This window comes from Arvicanthis niloticus, chromosome 28, assembly GCF_011762505.2.
Source record: "Arvicanthis niloticus isolate mArvNil1 chromosome 28, mArvNil1.pat.X, whole genome shotgun sequence".
Lineage (NCBI taxonomy): Eukaryota > Metazoa > Chordata > Mammalia > Rodentia > Muridae > Arvicanthis > Arvicanthis niloticus.
The window spans coordinates 2337198-2359693 of NC_133436.1; the positions used below are offsets into that span (position 1 = coordinate 2337198).

At 44.1% G+C, this 22496-nt stretch overlaps 1 protein-coding gene across 16 annotated transcripts in view; it reads left to right on the forward strand.

The window, feature by feature from the left end:
• The window catches only part of Wdr27 (WD repeat domain 27), a 111230-nt gene that overhangs the window by 15708 nt on the left and 73026 nt on the right, over positions 1-22496 (forward strand). For 9 of the 16 annotated variants that reach the window (XR_013107941.1, XR_013107940.1, XM_076926553.1 and 6 more), the window contains 11 exons: positions 2663-2787; positions 7004-7117; positions 8649-8700; positions 11282-11352; positions 12059-12179; positions 13228-13345; positions 14203-14306; positions 15376-15443; positions 15702-15823; positions 16244-16326; positions 18086-18164. Coding sequence is in view for 14 of the 16 variants with exons in the window: in XM_076926553.1 (XP_076782668.1) it covers positions 2663-2787; positions 7004-7117; positions 8649-8700; positions 11282-11352; positions 12059-12179; positions 13228-13345; positions 14203-14306; positions 15376-15443; positions 15702-15823; positions 16244-16326; positions 18086-18164 (1057 nt within the window). In the remaining 2 variants the exon portion in view is untranslated. Of the gene's footprint in view, positions 1-2662; positions 2788-7003; positions 7118-8648; positions 8701-11281; positions 11353-12058; positions 12180-13227; positions 13346-14202; positions 14307-15375; positions 15444-15701; positions 15824-16243; positions 16327-18085; positions 18165-20006; positions 20085-22496 lie in introns of all 16 variants that reach the window. The other 7 variants (XM_076926558.1, XM_076926561.1, XM_076926564.1 and 4 more) reach the window with 3 other exon arrangements.

Sequence of the window (22496 nt, forward strand, 5' to 3'; positions counted from 1 at the left end):
TTTGCTTGTTTGGGTTGTTATTTTACTCAACTATTCATGTGCTTACTCCTTTCTTTCTGTCTGACCTTCTTCTAATTTAGCCTCCAGACACTTCCTGCCGGAAATTTCTTGTCATGTCTAAGAGCATTGTAGATGGCAGGTACCTTCATTCCTGGCCCACAGATCCTCCCTCTTACTGTCTTTCTGTCGCAGACCACTCTGCCCAACGCTTGGGGGCCAAAATGTCTCGGACCACTTTGTCAATGTTAGAACCTGCACTGCCAAAAGCCTTGGGGGTTAAATTGTTAGAGCCCGCACTGCCCCAAGCTGCTCCAGTTCGTGGGTCAGGGTTCAGCATGAGAGAGAGTGAGGATGGATTCGAAGAATGGAGACCAGACAGAGTGTGATTCAATCCCATTTATTCTTCAGTTTCTCTTCTTCTCTCCAAGTCCCTAGTTTTGAGTCCCTAGTTCCTAGCACCAAGTCTCAAGTCCTAATTCTCTGTTCTAAGTTGCTAGTCTCTTTCCCAGTTCTAAGTTCCAAGTCCAAGTCTCAAGTTTCAAGTACTCTTCCAAGAACAAGTATCTAATAATTTCTTCTGTCTGCCTCTTGCCTTTTATATGTGTCACTTCTGAGCCACGCCTTTAAGTCTCATACACCTAAGGGAAAATCCTGGGTATCTAAAACAAGCCGTTATCAGAGTGTGCTCAGCTGTTGTAGACTATTGTAAACAAGTCTCTTGTCAGGGTATATGGCTCAAGATGGCTGCAAGGATTATAGCCGCCTTCTGTCTCTCCCCACGTCTTTCTGTCTGGGTTCTCCAAGGCCCAGTCCTTCAGTTGCTCAGGCTATGACCTCAGCTCATTCCATGTCCAGTCCGTTGGTGAGTTCCATCTGTTTTACTTTTAAATCCTGACTCACGTTTAGGCATTCCTCACACATCTGAAAATGCTAAAGGTACAAGCTAGAAATCCTTCCTCTGGATTCTCACATTAACTTCTTACCATCTGTCTTTGCCCTGATCTTTCTGTGCATTTAATTCTCAATTCCCAGTAGCCTGAGAGTACTCTCAAAGTTAGTCATCTCTGTCTATTGTTTGCTCAAAGTTCAGCAACTTGGTAGAGAAAGAGTCACACACGCAGGCTCCACCCTTAGTCTGGAGGAACAGGGACTCAGTCCTTCTAGTTCTGTCTTGGTTGCTGTCAGTGCTGCCAAGTCCCTGGACTAAGGTGCTTCTTTGTTACAGGCCCTTTTCGGCAACTATGTAGCACTTGTCCCTTTTCTGTTGGTCTTCCCTTCTCTTTGGTGTGACACACTTTTCATGTGGGCTGCCATCACTAATCCTCTGTGTACCTCCTTTATCTGTTTTGGTTCCTGGAGTTGACTGCGCTGTGTCTTCTCCTGTATGTTAAATTTTCATGAAGGCAGAGACCTGTCTAGTTGGGAGCTGACTCTGCAGATACTGAAAAGAGGCTGGCATAGCACAAGTAGCACAGACGCTTGTGAAAGATGAAGGCACGTCCATGAGGAAGTTACTTTGTTTGTGATTCGTGTCCACTGCTTTCCATAGTGTTTTATCAGTGCTGTCTAGTGGGTCAGAGCTGAAAGAAGGGACTATAGATAACCAGCACAGGAAATTCAGTGTCTCTGTGTGTAAAGGCTATTATCAGAGCAGCTTTGAGGCTGTGGTCCCAGTAGTTAACATTGGCTGTCCTGAAAGGCTGGGAACTGGTAGTTCAATGCATGAATTGGATGTCTCAGTTGTCCCAGTTTGTGCTGGAGTCCTGTGGAATTCCCAGAGAGCTAATGGTCTTCAGCCTGTCTTAGAATCCCTCCAAAATAGGTTCCAATAGCAAAGGAATGCCCCAGCAACAAGAATAGGTTCCAATAGCAAAGGAATGCCCCAGCAACAAGACACGTGAATTTTCCAGCAGGAGAGAGAAAAAACAGACAAAAGGTGAAAGCTCCCTTCTTGCTTGTTTTTTTATATGGGCCATCACATCACAGAAAGTGTGTCCTAGATTTGGGTAGATCTTCCAACCCTAATGATCCAGTCAAGAAAAGCCCTCAGCTGTGCCCAGTTGCTTGGAATTTGGTAGATTACAGATGTAGTCAAGTTGAGGACTAAGATTAGCCATCAAACAGGGTGTTTTTGTCGGCTGCTGACACATCTGTGCTAATTATCAGTGGTTCTGAGGCTCTGGAAAGATGGCAGGCACCATAGTATCTTGTCTCACAATTTTGGCCTGGCTGTTGTGGCTACATGTGAATCTTCTCTGCACATTTTGCATTATTGCCTAGGGACCTGCAGGCTGGTCAGAGGTGATGTCTTGATGGTAAGAGCCTCAGAGGCCAGTGTTGTCATGGCACACTGTCTCCTGTTTGCCCACCTTGGTTAGAGTGTATCACTGCCAGAGCCTGGATGGCAGTGGACACAGAGAGAAGGGATGGATGAAGAGCTTGGTCTGTGCAGCTCTTCTAGGTACCCATGGCTTCCGGAGACATTTCCTTATGACATTAATCCTGTACTGAAAAACCTCAGGAAAAAGACTGTTCCATCATCACATAGGAGATAATTGCTTCTCTGCCTGTGGCTCTGTAGTGGATTAAGACACAGAAGCCTGCACAGGACCTATTCTTCTATGTCTGATGAACTGACACTAATATGTGAAATTTGCTCCAGGGCTGACTCCTCGAGGGACTATCCTGGGCTCCCTTTTACAAACAGTGTTGTGTTTGCGATTTAGTCTGGATGATCGTGCTGTTGCAGTGTGTGCTGGAAACAAAATATCTGTGATGGATGTGGAGGTAAGACTGACTCCCCCATAGAGGAACCAAGCATACATTCGTGTGTGTGTGTGTGTGTGTGTGTGTATGTGTGTGTGTATGTGTGTGTGTATGTGTGTGTGTATGTGTGTGTGTGTGTGTGTGTGTGTGTATGTACTTTCAGCCTGGGTTCCTGTTGATGAGGAGTTTATTCCTGCTTCCCCTTTTAAAATGGCAGTTTGGCTGAATGTATTTTGTAAAGACGTTGGGAAGAAACCAAGGAAAACATCTTGGTCTTGTAATTGATAAGCTGCCAGGATTGGTGTTTACGCAAATCTGTGTCAGGGATACCTTTCAGCAGACACATTTAGGAAAATAGTTCCTTTTGAGCAGTCTCCTACATAGGAGTTCCCCAAGAATCTGCATAACACAGTGAGGGCTTCAGCTGCCTATTTGTCAAAAGTCTTCTCCACTGTGACTCAGACTTCTCACTCGCTGTTAAATTGAGACAGTTTATATAAAAGTAAATATCTTCTAGGTTGGGGATTTCTAACTCAGAGTTTGCTGGGCACTGGTGCTTGAGTCGTGGTAAATCAGTGCCTGTGCTATACAACCTCCCTGGAGAAAGGGAGGAGCATCTGTTTCCACAGTTCATGGGAGTGTTCAGTGCTTGAAATAGCTGTCTTATGCATTTTCAGGTTAATACAGTTAATGAAATGTTTTGCCTTCTATGGCTTGCCTTGCTATCTACTTTACAACTTTTAGATGAGAAAAGATGGTAGCTAAGTATCATCTGGTCGTTATTCTAGGCCCTAGGATATAGGGATACAACATGTCTTAGTCATTGTTTTCTTGCTATAAAGAGATACCATGACCAAGGCAACACTTAGCATGATTGGGAGCTTGTTCTTACAGTTTCAGAAGCTTAATCCATTATTATCCTGGCAGGGAACATGGCAGCACATGGTGCTGGAGCTGGAGCTGGAGCTGGAGCTGGGAGCTACATCCTGGTCCTCAAGCAGGGAAAGACTCTCATTGCAGCATGGGCTTTTGAAACCTCAAAGCCTATTCCCAGTGACATATTTCCTACAACAAGGCCACACCCTCTAATCCTTTCAAACAGTGCCACTCCCTAGTGACCAAGCATTTAAACATATGAGCCTGTGGGGGCCATTCTTCTTCAAACCACCACACGAAGGGAACACATTTCCATGTTTGGACAAGTTTTGGGCTTATTGTGAATGAAATTGAGGATCACATGGAGGAAAATAACATCTTCCCTCATATAAGTTATATCTCAGAGCTGGGGATGGAGAGGCCGAGTCATGGCTGGAGGACTGAATAGTTCTAGGTCAGAGGTGTATGGGAGGCCTTCTGGATTAAGCAATAGTCTGTTGTAAGCATCAACAGTGTTGTTAACATCGCTAACTTCATGAGTCCACAGATTGACACTGGGCTGCTTTATTACATAATAAAACTGACCACCAAAAGGAAGAACTATGTTAGGATGAGGGAGAACAGATGGATTAGGAAGATAGTTAACATTGTGTGATCGAAGTGGGGAAAGTGTTCAGAGGGCAAAAGTCACTGACAGTGTTATGTGTCAAAATGAAGACATCAGAGATGTGCCTGTGTGAGCAGCAGGCGTGTTTCTCATCTTGTACTATTCATCCCTCAGAGCTCCAGTGTCAGATTTTTAAGTTGATTTAGTTAGGGCAGCTCCAAATTTGGAAGGAGTGATGTGTAAAAAAGAATTTATTCTTTAAAAACATTCTCTCTCTCTCTGACTGTGTGTGTTTGTGTGTGTTTGTGTGCATGTGCGCGTGAGCACACATGGTACATATGTGTGTTTGTGTGTGTTTGTGTGCATGTGCGCGTGAGCACACATGGTACATGTGTGTGTTTGTGTGTTTGTGTGCATGTGCGCGTGAGCACACATGGTACATATGTGTGTTTGTGTGTGTTTGTGTGCATGTGCGCGTGAGCACACATGGTACATGTGTGTGTTTGTGTGTGTTTGTGTGCATATGCACGTGAGCACACATGGTACATGTGTGTGTTTGTGTGTGTTTGTGTGCATGTGCGCGTGAGCACACATGGTACATATGTGTGTTTGTGTGTGTTTGTGTGCATGTGCGCGTGAGCACACATGGTACATGTGTGTGTTTGTGTGTGTTTGTGTGCATGTGCGCGTGAGCACACATGGTACATGTGTGTGTTTGTGTGTGTTTGTGTGCATATGCACGTGAGCACACATGGTACATGTGTGTGTTTGTGTGTGTTTGTGTGCATGTGCACGTGAGCACACATGGTACATGTGTGTGTTTGTGTGTGTTTGTGTGCATGTGCGCGTGAGCACACATGGTACATGTGTGTGTTTGTGTGTGTTTGTGTGCATATGCACGTGAGCACACATGGTACATGTGTGTGTTTGTGTGTGTTTGTGTGCATGTGCACGTGAGCACACATGGTACATGTGTGTGTTTGTGTGTGTTTGTGTGCATGTGCACGTGAGCACACATGGTACATGTGTGTGTTTGTGTGTGTTTGTGTGCATGTGCACGTGAGCACACATGGTACATGTGTGTGTTTGTGTGTGTTTGTGTGCATGTGCACGTGAGCACACATGGTACATGTGTGTGTTTGTGTGTGTTTGTGTGCATGTGCACGTGAGCACACATGGTACATGTGTGTGTTTGTGTGTGTTTGTGTGCATGTGCACGTGAGCACACATGGTACATGTGTGTGTTTGTGTGTGTTTGTGTGCATGTGCGCGTGAGCACACATGGTACATGTGTGTGTTTGTGTGTGTTTGTGTGCATGTGCACGTGAGCACACATGGTACATGTGTGTGTTTGTGTGCATGTGCACGTGAGCACACATGGTACATGTGTGTGTTTGTGTGTGTTTGTGTGCATATGCACGTGAGCACACATGGTACATGTGTGTGTTTGTGTGTGTTTGTGTGCATGTGCACGTGAGCACACATGGTACATGTGTGTGTTTGTGTGTGTTTGTGTGCATGTGCGCGTGAGCACACATGGTACATGTGTGTGTTTGTGTGTGTTTGTGTGCATGTGCGCGTGAGCACACATGGTACATATGTGTGTTTGTGTGTGTTTGTGTGCATGTGCGCGTGAGCACACATGGTACATGTGTGTGTTTGTGTGTGTTTGTGTGCATGTGCACGTGAGCACACATGGTACATGTGTGTGTTTGTGTGTGTTTGTGTGCATGTGCGCGTGAGCACACATGGTACATGTGTGTGTTTGTGTGTGTTTGTGTGCATGTGCGCGTGAGCACACATGGTACATGTGTGTGTTTGTGTGTGTTTGTGTGCATGTGCGCGTGAGCACACATGGTACATGTGTGTGTTTGTGTGTGTTTGTGTGCATATGCACGTGAGCACACATGGTACATGTGTGTGTTTGTGTGTGTTTGTGTGCATGTGCACGTGAGCACACATGGTACATGTGTGTGTTTGTGTGTGTTTGTGTGCATGTGCACGTGAGCACACATGGTACATGTGTGTGTTTGTGTGTGTTTGTGTGCATGTGCACGTGAGCACACATGGTACATGTGTGTGTTTGTGTGTGTTTGTGTGCATGTGCACGTGAGCACACATGGTACATGTGTGTGTTTGTGTGTGTTTGTGTGCATGTGCGCGTGAGCACACATGGTACATGTGTGTGTTTGTGTGTGTTTGTGTGCATGTGCACGTGAGCACACATGGTACATGTGTGTGTTTGTGTGCATGTGCACGTGAGCACACATGGTACATGTGTGTGTTTGTGTGTGTTTGTGTGCATGTGCACGTGAGCACACATGGTACATGTGTGTGTTTGTGTGTGTTTGTGTGCATGTGCGCGTGAGCACACATGGTACATGTGTGTGTTTGTGTGTGTTTGTGTGCATGTGCGCGTGAGCACACATGGTACATATGTGTGTTTGTGTGTGTTTGTGTGTGTTTGTGTGCATATGCACCTGAGCACACATGGTACAGTACATGTGTGAAGGTTAGAGGACAGTTGTGGAATTGATTTTCTGTTTCCATCACATGAGTTCCAGTGTCTGAAATTAACTTTTCCAGCTTGTTGGCAGTGCCTTTACCTCCTAAGCCCTTCATCTTGCCTTTTGAGTTTACTTCAGCAAGCTTTTTTTTATTTATTTATTTTTTTTTAATGTGGTGGACTATGATTTCATGATGTTGATCATTCTAGAAAATTCCATGAGTAACCTCTTGTACAAATCCTCGTAGAAGCAGTCTGTGCTGGTAGAGCTGAAGGGCCATGGAGGCTCAGTGACAGCAGTGGAGTTTTGTCCCTGGCAAGCACACACCATCGTCTCTGTGTCTGAAGACAGAAGCTTTAAGGTGGGCAGCAGTGGCTCGGGATGTCGGAGTGCTGTGGAGATACCTGCTGCTGCTGTATGGTTGCTTCTACTGTGCATATTTTTCTTGTGATATAAACATGGCCCAGTGTTCAGGAGCACTGGTGTTCCTGCAGAGGACCAGGATTCTGTTCCCAGCATCTGTACACTGTCTCATAACTGTTAGGGATTCTAGTTTCAGGGTATCCAGCATCTGTACACTGGCTCATAACTGTTAGGGATTGTAGTTTCAGGGTATCCAGCATCTGTACACTGGCTCATAACTGTTAGGGATTCTAGTTTCAGGGTATCCAGCATCTGTACACTGGCTCATAACTGTTAGGGATTCTAGTTTCAGGGTATCCAGCATCTGTACACTGGCTCATAACTGTTAGGGATTCTAGTTTCAGGTATCCAGCATCTGTACACTGGCTCATAACTGTTAGGGATTCTAGTTTCAGGGTGTCCAGTGCCCTATTTTGGCCCCCATGAGCACTATACATGTGTGGTGCACATAAATGCATGTGAGCAAAGCACTCGTACACATAAAATAAAAATGAATGCAGTTTAAAGCATGCACCTGAGGAGGCTATTTTCCCATCACACAAAAGTGGAGCTTTGGTGTTTTAGTGGGGCTGGTTTACTCCGTGTTGCATTTCTTGAGTCTCTAGCATTTGGACATTGAAGAACTGTGAGGACTTTTCTTGAATCTAAATCTAGAGGGAGCAGTGTATATCTGCAGTGTTTCCCAGTGACCAACAGATGAGTGGATTCCATTAGCACTACACCAAGCTTCAGAAAAAGTAAAGCAACATGCAGATTCCCTTTTTTAGCAGTCCCAAGTTAGCTAGTGTTACTATAATTTTATTAATAAAGGTTCAACATTTATCATTGCCCTGAAAGTAAAACTTAAAGTCACATGTGTGTATTAAATCACAGAAGTTATGAGAACACATTCTGTGGTCATTTTGAAATACTCATGTGATGGGACCAGGTGACTTCACTGGCAGTTAGCAGCTGTTGAGGCAAAAATCCAAGTTGCGCTACTTGTTAAACTATGTTGTACTACAGTTTTCTTATATTTCAGATAGGCACAGTGGGGCCTCTTATATTATGGGTGGTCATGAGAATGAAGAGAGTTGATATTTTGGCATGTCCTTGGAACTGTGCCTCCCATGGAAGGGATGGTGGGTACAGCACACACATGTGGCTGTCATGGTTGGAATGCAGTCCTGCGGGTGAACACCCTCTACAGTTGGGGCATAGACCCAGGGACATGCTGGCACTTCTTAACTGAGCTACTCATCTTTGGAGGAGTCCTCCCAAATTCATAGGTGATCATCTTTGAGGGAATCAACATGCTTTCACCATTGTTCTGGAACCTTGCGTTTTAATAATGCAGCAATTCGATATGTGAATTTTGATTCTTTAATTATTATTTGTATGGATTAATTTTTATTGCTTAAAATTTAGTTCCTGGTTAGCAACAATGGCAACATTTTTATGTCTCTTAATGAAATGTCTTTCATTTGAAGGTCTGGGACTTTTGTATGGGATCCTTGATATACAGTTCATCTATTTTAACAGGTAAATGAAAGACTGACTCTTTTACATTCTAGCTGAGTAGGCTGAGTAAACAAACTCTCCTGGTGTGGTTATCACCCCAGAGACCGTGCAGCAGACAGTGGTCTGAATCACCCCAGAGACCGTGCAGCAGACAGTGGTCTGAATCACCCCAGAGACCGTGCAGCAGACAGTGGTCTGAATCACCCCAGAGACAGTGCAGCAGACAGTGGTCTGAATCACCCCAGAGACCATGCAGCAGACAGTGGTCTGAATCACCCCAGAGACAGTGCAGCAGACAGTGGTCTGAATCACCCCAGAGACAGTGCAGCAGACAGTGGTCTGAATCACCCCAGAGACAGTGAAGCAGACAGTGGTCTGAATCACCCCAGAGACCGTGAAGCAGACAGTGGTCTGAATCACCCCAGAGACCGTGCAGCAGACAGTGGTCTGAATCACCCCAGAGACCGTGCAGCAGACAGTGGTCTGAATCACCCCAGAGACCGTGCAGCAGACAGTGGTCTGAATCACCCCAGAGACCATGCAGCAGACAGTGGTCTGAATCACCCCAGAGAGTGCAGCAGACAGTGGTCTGAATCACCCCAGAGACAGTGAAGCAGACAGTGGTCTGAATCACCCCAGAGACAGTGCAGCAGACAGTGGTCTGAATCATCCCAGAGACAGTGCAGCAGACAATGGTCTGAATCACCCCAGAGACCGTGAAGCAGACAGTGGTCTGAATCACCCCAGAGACAGTGAAGCAGACAGTGGTCTGAATCACCCCAGAGAGTGCAGCAGACAGTGGACTGAATCACCCCAGAGACAGTGAAGCAGACAGTGGTCTGAATCACCCCAGAGACAGTGCAGCAGACAGTGGTCTGAATCACCCCAGAGACCATGCAGCAGACAGTGGTCTGAATCACCCCAGAGACAGTGCAGCAGACAGTGGTCTGAATCACCCCAGAGACAGTGAAGCAGACAGTGGTCTGAATCACCCCAGAGACCGTGAAGCAGACAGTGGTCTGAATCACCCCAGAGACCGTGCAGCAGACAGTAGTCTGAATCACCCCAGAGAGTGCAGCAGACAGTGGTCTGAATCACCCCAGAGACAGTGCAGCAGACAGTGGTCTGAATCACCCCAGAGACCATGCAGCAGACAGTGGTCTGAATCACCCCAGAGACCGTGCAGCAGATAGTGGTCTGAATCACCCCAGAGACAGTGAAGCAGACAGTGGTCTGAATCACCAGCTACATCTTTAAGTAGCCATTCAGAATTGGGTAGCCAGACAGAGTTGATTCCCTTCTGTCTACTGAGCAGGTGAACTTTCAGTCACTGTGTCTGAGGATTTTAACTTACACTTACATGCACATGCATGCATTTGGCTTCTGAGCGCTGTTTTAGGTAAGTATGTAGAGTGGTTTGGCTTTCAGGTAAAGTGCCTGAGACAGGGCCCTCTTCTGCCCTGTAGAGGGGTCAGAGCTGGGAAAGTTTGGGACATCATCCTCCATGGTGAGTGGAGGAATGGACAGAATGCAATCCATTGATTAGGTTGTAAGCGTTTATCCAGCTTATAACTTCTATGATAATTGTGCTTTCATCAAACTGCCTTTTTGTAGGAAATGGAGCCATCACGTGATTATATAGATGGGTGACCAGTTTCTATGGGCTGGCTCTCCTGTGCCCTGGCGGTGTTGTGTGTGACATCTGGGGACCATTTTATCCAGGACCTGTATTTCTTCCCTGCATCTATTGAGGCTGTTTCTGGAGTCTCCCTATCCCCTCCACCCCATGTTCCGCCATGTATGCACTAGTGTCTTGGGGCAGCAGGAGGGCCAGTGCTAGGAGTCTTTCTTTTCTTTGAGATGTCATAAAAGTGTCACTTATGGAAAACACAGCTGCCTTGGTGACCTGCTAGAGTTACTGTTGTAATTTTCCCAAGATTGAAACTTTCGAGGTCAGTTACCCACATGTAGAGTATTGTGTGCTGACAGCCTGCAATTGTTCACCAAGCTTTGGCAGGAAGCACATTTTCTGGAAGTTTATTGAATTTTCTGAAGACAGTCTTGTGGAACAATTCGATTGAGGAACACAATTGTCGATTGTTCTATAAAATCACTACGGATGCCATTTACGGCTTAGTTGGGACATAGTGTTTCTCAGCCTGTTTATCTAGTTCTTCCAAATTCTTGATAGTTCTAGACTGTATTTTAAGTAAAATTAAATTTTAGAGAGTTCTTTTTATTTAAAGTGAAACATCTAACTACCGTTTTTATTGCTAAGTTCATGATTTCATTGTTGTTAGTCTGCAGGAACTGCTCTGCCTGGTTTGAAGGGCTAGCTGAGCTACACTTTCTTCCTCTAGGCTGTTGGCAGTGGCTCTGGACTTGCTTAGTGTGGGCAGATGAGCCAGGCCCACCAGAAGCCTGTAATTCATAGACACCTTTCTTATTTGGGTCAGCACTCCTTTTTTTTTTCTTTTGCTCATGAATGTTTCCTAAGTTGTATTCATTTATAAATTTACTTCCTGGTATGAAGATTCAGAATAGTACTAAGTCGACTAGAAGAAGCACTGTCCACACTGAATGTCCTATGTTTTCTCTACAGCTTACCCTCTCCTCAGCTTGCTTATCAATGAAGAAAACCAGCAGCTGGTCACCGGCAGTGCTGATGGCCAGGTGAGAGCCCTGTACAGCCACATCTGAGTTTGAAGAGTGCAGAACAGGAACATGTGCAAAGTCTCTGTTTCATGTTGTCACCAGCAATTTGCCAGGGTTTTGTGAACCTCAGTGGTGGGGTTAGGGGACCTTGATCTGCATGTTTTAAAAAGGCTACGTAGTATTTGTGGCAAAAGTTAGAACTGTTTGCTCAGCTATTAGCATCAGCTTCATATGATTTTAAAACTGAAAACATTTATTTCAAAATTTTAAAAATGTAAACACTTTAGGCTCATTTTATAAAGGTGCTGTTGATACAAATATGATGAAGATGTACTTTGGGAAGCTATGATAGCTAATCTTTTTCATCAATTCAACTGCTAATATCTTATATGCTAGGGCCCAGTAACATGGTAGAAGTGTCCATGGCTCACAGGCTGTAGCATGTGCTGTGTGACACTGAATCACAGTTGTGTCTGAACTAAGGTTCTGGACAAAATTCCCCCTGTAAGACTTGCATGGGAGCTATGCAGCTTTCAAGAAGGGGCTAAAAGCAGCATTAGGACAGTCCAAGTGTCTGAGAGAACCCAGGAACGTATCTGAGGCTGTTATTTGTGCACTACCCCACCTCCCTTTGGCTTTTGCAGTAAGTATCACTTTTTGGAAAAACACACACACACACATATACACACACACACACACACACTTTTTTTTTTTGATTTTGTAGCTGTGGATCTTTAGTCTGATAGAGGGACGTCGCTACCACTGTGTGGCACATGTGGACCTGAGGAAGAAAACGGAGACTTTCACCACCCGAAGAATGATGTTTGAGCAGTGCCGCCTGCCAGGTGGGCTTCTTGTACTCTATAGGCCTCCTACATGGACACAGAGTACACACCACGGTGTCTGTGGGGCAGGGTGAGAAGGGATAGAAGGGAGGTTTCTGATTTGGGAAAGGCCAGAGGTTCTGACCTCTGACACCACTGAGCTCCATAGTTTTCTGCTCCAGGCTGGAGGTTGGCTCTCACACAAGGACTATGAAAATAGGAGAACACAAACCCTAGGGTTGTTATGAAAACAGAAGCTCAAGAGGGCAGGCCCTGCAGCCATCAGGAATGGCTCATCTGAGTAACCTGGTGCCTTGTTCCCCAAGGTGTTGCGTTATTGTTTCAGTTTCAGTTTCCTTCAGGTCTCAGCTCCTGCCTTTGCCTCCAGCCATGCTCTTCACCTCACAGGTCCTGTGTTTGCATCCATATCTGCTCCCCTAAGCTCTTCACCTCACAGGTCCTGTGTTTGCATTCGCATCTGCTCCCCTAAGCTCTTGACCAGCTCTGCTTTCCAAAATTACTTCCTCTTGTTTATATCAGCCTCCTCCACAGCTCCCCTCACCCGCCATAGGTCACTGGGAAGTGAGCGAGGTTGAGACTGTTGGGTGTGTACTGGTTTCCTAGTTACTTTCCCATCCTATGCTTGTTCTCATGGATATTTTTTATTTAGTTTATATTTTTGTATGATTTTAAATGATTTGTTTTTCCATTAGGTCATAAATTACTAATCTACCATTATATCTCCCTTCCCCCAAATGTATTAAGCCATGATTTTGTTATTTCTTGTATAGATAGTCCCTCATTGTTTATTGGCCCTTAGCTCCATTTTAGGAGTGGTGGCATTAACCTTCTTACATCAGCAGTCTCATCCCCAGCCATTACAGACTCAGGCTAGGCTGCACTTTGATTTTTAACCTTATTTTCTTGGTCTTTAAAGTCTGAATGTTCTTTTGAGTTATGATTCATTCTATCAACATGTGTTTCTGAAACTTCCCTGCATCTCTTTTTCTCTATTAGTCGATTGCTAAGCAACATAGCTTCTTAAATAATCAATAACTCTGTTCCTTAGAAGGCCATCAGTACCACTGCAGACATGAGGTAGATAAAAGGGGAGAGGCTGAAGCAACATTCCCTATCCTGAACCTGGCCCACTGTGACCTCTGCCTGCCGGATTCCCAGTGTGGAGCGTACGTATGATGAACAGGGCCACATCCATAGGCAGAATGCCTTCTAACTTGCTTAAGTCAGCATTAAATCCAGTTTTATGAATGATTGAACTAAATACCAAGTTTTGTGTGTCTCTTATTATTACTGACTGTAAGTGTTCCTAAAAGTGTATATTTTAAGCCTTAGATTTAGTTATTATTTTTTTTTTTACAGTTTTATTCAAGCAATGTTACCACACCTAGGCAGATGGGACCTCGGTAGTAGGACTTAACTTTAGATTGTGACAGTGCACACCTAGCTCACTCTCCTTTCCCCTGTTAACATCGATCCCAAGCGACCTTACTCATCTGTTTCTAAGCATGATAAAAACAGATGTGAACACAAGGAAGTGTTGTCCAAGAGCTGGTCGTTCTCCCTGAGAAAGCTATGGAGATTTAACATCTGTCAGTTCAGCTCTAGATAGGGGGAGGGTTGCTTGCAAATGAAGAGAGCTCACTTCAGTGCATGGACCCTGGGAATAAAGCATTTCCTCCTAGTCCACATCACAGGGCGATAGGGGCAGGAGGACAGCTGGGCTTATGCTGTGGGCCGGCTCCGGCAGTGCAGTGCAGGGTATCGGGAGTTCCTGCACACAAAGCTAGGGCCACACTGCTGACTCTTGTTCACCATGACTTGTCAGGTGGGGGGGGGAGGTGCTGGATTGTGTAGTGTGAACCTGTGGAAGGCCGGCTTGCTGACTGCTCTGTTGAGAAGGCTTGTAGCTGCTCTGTGCTCTGGGGTACAGTGAGGGGAAGAGGGCTGTTTACATTTGCCTTCTGATGAGCTCTTCTACTGTGGACCTGAAGGAAGACTTTTGTTTCTTTTTCCCTACGATTAGTTTTGCCTCTGAGTGCACCACATGCCTATGGATTGGAAGCTCAACAGCTTTATTCATATTGAACCTGGCGAGCTTTGAGTTGGAAGCTGCTTTACATTTCAAGGGTAAGAGCTTGAATTCAGTAATCTTTTGTGTTGGTTTTCTTAAAGAAAGACAGGGAGTAAAAGTTTGGGGTAGAAAGCCTGCCACTTGAGTTTGAGGATAAAGTTTTCAGTAACCAAACATGGTACATGCTCAGCTACCAGTCACCCCTGTGCTGCAGAATCTGAAGGGCATAGTATAACTTCTGCTCTTCTGGGTCATCCAGCACCTCCATTTCTCCAAACATGTCTCTCAGGCTCTCTGAGGCTCTCCTCTATCCTTTTGTGTCAGGATTCTGTGGAACCCTCCTTTTCAAGTGTGTTAGGCTCCTCTGATGCTCTCCCTCCATCTTTGTGTTGGGCTCAATATGAGGCTCTCTTTTCCCTCATGTCAATCAGGCACCTAGACACATGTGCCAGGCACCTAGACACATGTAGGCTCCTGCAGGCTTTTCTCTTCGTGTGTGCTTTGGTCAGTACAGATTACTCTGAATATACAACATGGGACTAGACAGCCTACAGTAGGAGCTGTCCTCTCTAGCACTGAATTCTTAGTCTCTTCCTTGAAGAGAGGTAGGAATGCTTACCCATATCTCCCCTGCCCAGCAGCCCCATGCTCTTGTGTGCCTCAGTTTTCCTCTGTCTACGTGGGAGAAAGGGCATCAACCCTCTCTGTAGCTTCTAAGGCTTGCCTGCTGTTCAGGGTGAGCAGGAATCCTGCTCAGTCCTTTCCCGCAGCTCTGTTTTCTGTACCACTCTGCTCTTGTTAGGTGCTCTGAAACAGGACTTTACTGTCATTTCCTGCTTCTCCAGAAGCATAATATATGTATTATACTGTGTGCTTCCTCCCAGCTGTGGGTTCTGGCTGCACACCCTCACCAGCACTCAGAGCCTTACTTCCCTGCATCCTCACATTCCTTACAGGCTGACTATGTAACAAATGACCCATCTCTTTCCACATTGTGTCCTCAACTATGAACATTGTATGGTACAATGGCACTAATTTAGTACTTATAACTAGGCTGAACAAATGAGTCAGCTACTTGTTTCCCTCTATTAATGTCTCAAATATTTATCTTCAATGAAAATAAAGAATTTCAGAGCCTGAGTGTCCAAGTTGCTGGGTCATGTGCAGTGATGAGCGAGCCCATCAGCACCAAGGTGAGTGTGAAACTCATGCAGTGGGCAGTTCTGTCAGATGAGTCCTTTGTCCTCTGATGTGTGCCTCTTCACTGTGTCAGTGCACTAACAGTCTAGGTGATATTTCATATGTGAAATTATGACTTATTGTACCTGGCTATCGCATTTGTACATGTGAAACAGATCTAACTATTAGAGCTGTGTTCAGGACTGGAGGGACGGGGCATACACACAAGACTCTGGGTCAGCCGTGCTGCTAATCTTTTAAATGTCTCCTAGGCATTTTGCATCCTTTCATCTATGTTTGGGAGTAAGATTGCTGTATTGGAAATCAGCCTGTCTGCTCTGCTGAGCGCTCAGCAGTACCCTCGTGCAGGAAGGATGCTTTCTGTGCTGGCAAGGTACAGTCTTTTTGAATATTGCATTGCATGTGAGTGCTTTCCATCCAGTATACAACATTTTAGGTCTTTTTCATGTGAAGAGACACAGGTAAAAATGGGAAACTCTCAACCATACTAGGGCTATATGAAAGAACTAATTTGTTATGCCACGACTTTATTTTACTTAGACATAAATGGTTCATAGTTTAACATAAAATAGTAGTTTATTAAAAAATAGAATGTAAATTATAAAATAGCATTTCCATTAAAATGCCAATATTTTTCTCATAAAGATAATGACACTGGTAGTTTAATTTCCAAATATTATACATGTATATTCACATGAGTTAGTCTTATATTGTCCTTAAAAATAATATGTTGCATTGAAACAGTTTTATAATATCATTGTTTTCGCTCACAATGTGGTTATTTTTATTTTAGCTCCTGTGTCCTGCCAACTTCTCCGCTGTATTTTGGAATTATTAAGGAAAAATTTCCTAAGCTTGCCAATACCAAACGACATGGTTAGTATAGCACACTCTGAAACACACATGCAGAGGCAGCCAGTTCCTCTCACAGTCAGCATTGCCGAATCACTTTGTGAATTCACATTTGCCAAAAGTTAAATCCAGTGTAGCCTCTTTTGCCCCTCTCAGAGTTAAATTACATTATCGTTGGTAGGGAATATGCTCCACACTTCTCCCCTTGAGTCTGGGCGTACTCCTCAAGGGCGTGTCTCAGTGCTAGTGTGATATTTTGGGGACTTGCAAAGATACCTGTGTTGGACCCTGGGGAACTTGCAGGGTGCCTGTGTTGGACCCTGGGGAACTTGCAGGGTGCCTGTGTTGGACCCTGGGGAACTTGCAGGGTGCCTGTGGTGGACCCTGGGGCACTTGCAGGTTGCCTGTGGTGGACCCTGGGGCACTTGCAGGGTGCCTGTGGTGGACCCTGGGGAACTTGCAGGGTGCCTGTGTTGGACCCTGGGGAACTTGCAGGGTGCCTGTGGTGGACCCTGGGTGGTTGCACAGTTGCTGTCACATCATGCACAGTTCAGTGTGAGTTTCTGAGATATATAGCCACAGTCATATCCTGTCACTACTAGAAGTAATTTTTTGTATTATCCAGTATATAATAAATTATTGTTGACTCTCTAAAAATAGGTTTTGATTGGTTTGTTGTAAACTCTAGCTAAATAGTCCTCATATTAATATTTCTAAAGCATATATATTTTTTAAAGCTAACTTCTGTGTTAGGATGGCAGAACTCATCATGTCCCAGTTCTTTATATTGTAGGAATCAGGGTGATTGATGGTCCTTGGTTTTCCCCTCAGAGACCAACTCACAGTCTCATAAAGTCTCTTGACTGACTTAGAAAAGAAGATGAAGGCCCCAGTCAGCTTTACTGATGCATTCTGTATGTTTCTATATATGCACCACATCTACATGTATCCTCACCTTTCACCTTGTGGCTATTGATCTCCAGCCTGGCTTAGATGAGGCCCTGAACCTCCTTTGTGTTACCAGATCTCCAGCCTGGCTTAGATGAGGCTCTGAACCTCCCTTGTGCTGCTAGGGCCCCTATTATCTAGAGCTCTGCCTCCCATTCTGAGGAGAAAAAGTTATTCAACTCTTGAATTTGTTCTGTGAGGCAGGTGGCCTGCCCCTGTTTGCACCATGGCTCTTCTTGGCTCTCCCCTCAGTGAAATTCCTGTTATTCTATGTGCTGTGGTCCATTCCTCTGTGTTCTTCCTACAGGGACCCTGTACTGGACTGTAGTCTAAATGCATTTGAAACATAAGCTGTTATCTGGGGATGATGCCTCATGCCTCTAATCCCAGCACCCAGGAGGCAGAGGCAATTGGACTTTTATGAGTTCAAGGCAATCCTGGTATACTAAGTGAACTTCAGGACAGCCAGGACTGTTACACAGAAAAAAACTGTGTAACAAAAACAAAAACAACCCCCCCCCCCAAAAAAAAACCTAAAAAACAAAACCAAAACGAAAACCACAAAAATGAGAGAGAGAGAAAAATAAAAGAAATAAATGGTGCTACACATAGTATAGTTTAGTATAGTTTGCATTACTTTCTGTACCTTTAATCTCCTTGATGAATTTCTGGCTGTAATTCTTTGTATTGACTTCTGGATAGAACTTCTTCATTTCAGAGGTCAGAGGTCATTTTGTTTGAATATTCCTGGTTTTGGAAGGCTGTTCTTTTTTCTCCAGGACAGAGCAATTGTGATGTCAAATGTATGTTGCTTCTTTCACTTTATGTCATACAGCTGTGAAGAATGTCGTGGAGGACAAGCCCTTGGTTTTCCACAGTAAAGTTAGGTCATCTGGCTATACTTCGAAACCACAGTGAGTATCAGCCTTCATGTCTTCTGTGTCAGTGACAGAACAGAGCTGCAAGCATACCTTTGGGATGGGGTTTAACATGGACACTAATATGTCCTGGTGTTCCCACCATGAACAGGGTAGGTAGGGGCCTAAGTAGGATTATAATGTAGGCAAGACCCCAGAATGCCACAGTCACCACAAGGGTACACCTAATATTTGTTAAACGCCTACTGACTGTTGATCTCTACTGGGTCCTTGTGTTCTTGTCAAGTCATAAGGTTGTCTGTGATGAGTGAGAAGCTGCTGAGATTGACAAGTAGAGAAAGGTTAAAACCATGTAGCCCACTAAGGCCTGACAAACACCTTAAAAATTTTTGAGCCCATTCACTCTCAAATTTCTGATCAGCTCCCTGCCCCTCTCTCATAAATACAGTCGGCTGAGCTCATATGTGTGTTTTTAGGGCTGTCAGTTGGGATTGTATAACCTATTAAGTTCCTCCTGAACCATAGACCTTTGATTAGAACAGCTTTGTTCTCATGCCACGGTGTTAAAACTCAGGGTATTTAAAATCTGAAGTAGCAAGTCTAACGGTGAGGCTACCTAGAGACCAGGAAACAAAGCATCATGTTAGTGGGAGAAACTGCCACGAAGTCTCAAAGTTCCCCAGTCCTTCAAAACCCTCAGATCTCTCGAGGGGAAATCTACTTTTCTTTATAATGTGTGGTCACACCACTCCCTTATCTCAAAGCTGAATCTCATATGGTGTAGACTACTACATCATACCCATTCCTTTAACGTGGGTAATCAAAGCTGCCCTAGACTCTGGAGCCCCAGTGGGCTCCCTGCACGTAGAACATGTGGCAGGGTAGGATGAGGTCTCTGTCCTCTCCTAGTCAGTCTTATCTGACCTTTCCTTTTGTTTGTCCACCTACTCTCACTTCAACCTTGAGTCCCTGCTCAGGACTTTTCCGGGCCTCTGACTTAGGTGAGTCATCCTGTATGCAACTGCAGCTCTACAACCCCTCTCAGCCCTTCCTATCTCATCTTCTTTCCCTTTCCCCAGTAGCAACACATGTGGATGCTCTTTTACTTCTTGTTTGTTCTATCAACCAAGCACAGCAGCACTTGGCTCCTTGAACTCTCAAATAAGACACTCGTGAATAGATGGTAGGTAGATAGAAGGAGGGATGAGTAGAGAGATGGGTAGATGGAGGAAGAGATCACTGCAAGGAAAGAAAGATAGACGGATGAGTTAGTCACAGGTGTGTCACAGGGGTAGTAGCCTGCTAGCCATATGAATGCCAGGATAGCCCTGACTACAGCCAACACAAAACCATAAATCTACTTAAAACCATATGAGATTTTAGTGTGTAGAGCTTTCAAATTTGATTGCATACTTTTGAGCATGAATTTCACAGATGACAGTGTGGCTTGGAGAAGGCAGCCCATGAATGGATGATGGTGGATGGATGGATTGGATGGCTTGGAAATTCATGCCTTAGGACAACAATGCAGAATTTTCATCTGTGAAGTTAAGTGTGGATTCTGAGGACCCACACTGGATGATGGTGTCCTGAGGCTGTCCTGGCCCTTTGAGCTGAGAAGCATTAGGTAGGGTCATCAAGGAGAAGGTGTGTAACATTGTGACGTGTCTGGGTCAGAGTGAGTGCCCGTTCTTCTGGGAGACCAAGAAGAATAGGAGGTAGCTGAAAAAATTATGTAAGTTTGTTCGTGTTTAATTTTTCTTTATAAAAAGTAAATGTCTTAGAAATTTAGAATCCTAATTGGTAGAAGTACATATATATTTATATTTTTATATATAGACTTTTATATATTTAAATTTGTATGTGTTTTCCTTCCAGTATGACTATGTTTTCTCCAAAGACTAACATCAAACATAATAACAAAAGATCTTCAAAATACAAGAACAATTACAAATGGTATGTAATTGAGTGCATGTATTAAGTTTGGAGCAACTTAGATGCATTCTTAAAGTGCTTCCATCTTTCTTTTTTTTTAAAATTGGATATTTTATTTACATTTCAGATGCCATCCCCTTTCCCCATTTCCCCTCCCTAGAAAACCCCTATCCCATACCCCCTTCTTCTTTTTGCTTTTATACAATTTTTTAATGTTAACCAATGGCTTTATGAATTTGGTAATGCTCAATATCAATCAGAAGTGTAACCTAATACCCAACCTAGATATATCAACTATCTTTGACTGGCGGAGACACGTGAACATCTGCCTCCATGTCTTGCCCCCCTTTCTCTTTCTCTCTCATCACCTAGCTCCTCCTCTCCTTCTCCTCCTCCTCTCCTTCTCCTCCTCCTCTCCTTACTCCTCCCACCTTAGCTCCTCCTACATATCACCCTTCCTGTTAAAACTTTTCTCTCAAAATACAGTTAGAGCATAACTATACCAATTTGTGTCAGTAAGGTACAAGATAGACCTAATACCCAGTCCATCATTTTGTTGACTAACCAGAACCTCTGTCATCTCTCCTAAATAAAAGACTTAGTTCTGAACCTGGCTTTTTTTTTTTTCTTGGCTTTAGAATGAATGTCAGCTGAAAACCATCCTCTCAAATCTTTTCTCTCAAAGTAAATATCAAGGATTGGCTATGAGTCTATAAGTTTTCAACCCCATCAGAAATCCAGAATGACTGAGTTAACTGAAATTATGGGAAGCACAAAGCATATCTTCTAAAACATAGCCAATTTATAGAGACCTCTGAACACCTGGACACTCCCTCTACTACAGAATGTTTGAGCATCCGATCTTCAGCCTTCTGGTCCAGGATCATCTGACAGACCTAGTGATGCAGAATTATTAAGGGCTGATTACTCTGTCTTGGCAGATATAATCAGTCGACTATTCTGCAAGTGTGTCCTTTCTGGACAGTGATTTGTCTGTAGATGGAAAGAGGCAATTCTTGCCTAGTGGCTGACTCACCACAATTGGAATAACTCCAAAGATGCTCAATTTCTTCTTAGAATCCAAGACAGGAAGCTGTCAGGAGTGGACAGGTCTCTAATCAAAATGAACATTAATACAGAAATGTTTGTAATGTCAATTCTGTGGATTTCTGATGTTTTGAAAACCAACTATTTATGTAAGGCAATCTGGACTGTTGTCTGTTAACTCCTCTCAGCTATTTCTAAAGAAAATATAGAAAACACCCTAACAATAAACTCAAAGCCATGAATTTGCTATAGGCCCTTAACTCACAGGCTGATCATCTCAAATAAGTTTAAAAAGGACTGGGTCTAAGCCTTGTATTCCTAAATGTGTTGTATAGGTGCAATGCCTATGATAGTAACAATATTCATCTTACTTTTATATTAATAAGCTTGTACCAGTGAAAACCTTAAATTTGAAATCAAAGTAAATTTTGTACCATTTAAGAAATTATAGCTGGGCAGTGGTGACGCATGCCTTTAATCCCAGCACTTGGGAGGCATGTATTAAGTTTGGAGCAACTTAGATGCATTCTTAAAGTGCTTCCATCTGAATTTCTGAATTCGAGGCCAGCCTGGTCTACTGAGTGAGTTCCAGGACAGCCAAGGCTATACAGAGAAACCCTGTCTCAAAAAACCAAAGGAAAAAAAATTATAACTTCATCTTAATAACAATTATACATATCTCTACCAGTAGGTTATGGCTATGCAATAAATCCTAGCTAATCCTCCCTGTTCCAACAAAACCACTATTTTTCCCTAGAAAGCCAAATATTAAACATCTCAGTCCCCAAGCCCAGGGAATAGGGGCGCCGACTCTTCATTAACTTCTTCAAGCTGATTATGGGTGTTGAGATATTAGAAGAGGTGTTGGGGGAAGAGTAAATTGATAAGCCCCTGACAGACACTGTGTCTTCACTGCATCCAGCTGGAATTCCAGGACATCAGAGGTTTGAGCAGGTCTGCTCAGCTCACTTGATGAGTAGATACACCAAAGCTATGTATTCTGCAATATACAATTCTCAAAACAAATTTTAGTATCAAGATAATTGTTTGTTTGAATTCTGGAATTTAGTCTTCTGGTGGCCTGCCTCTGTCATGTCTAATCCATATAATTTTGGGAGTTTCTATGTGGGTGTGCTTCCACCATCCTCCCATTTTTGCCTTCCTGCTCTCAAATTTCCCAACATCAGAAAATCCAAACTTCTGGGCACCTAGGCCCTCCACTTCCACTGATGCCTAACCCCTTACCCTGTTACCCCCCTCCAATTACTATGAGGGTGTGCTCCCACCATCCTCTCATTCCTGCCTCCCTGCTCTCGAAATTCCCCAACACTAGGGAATCCAAACTTTCAGGTACCAAATGAGAACACTTCCACTTCCACTGATGCC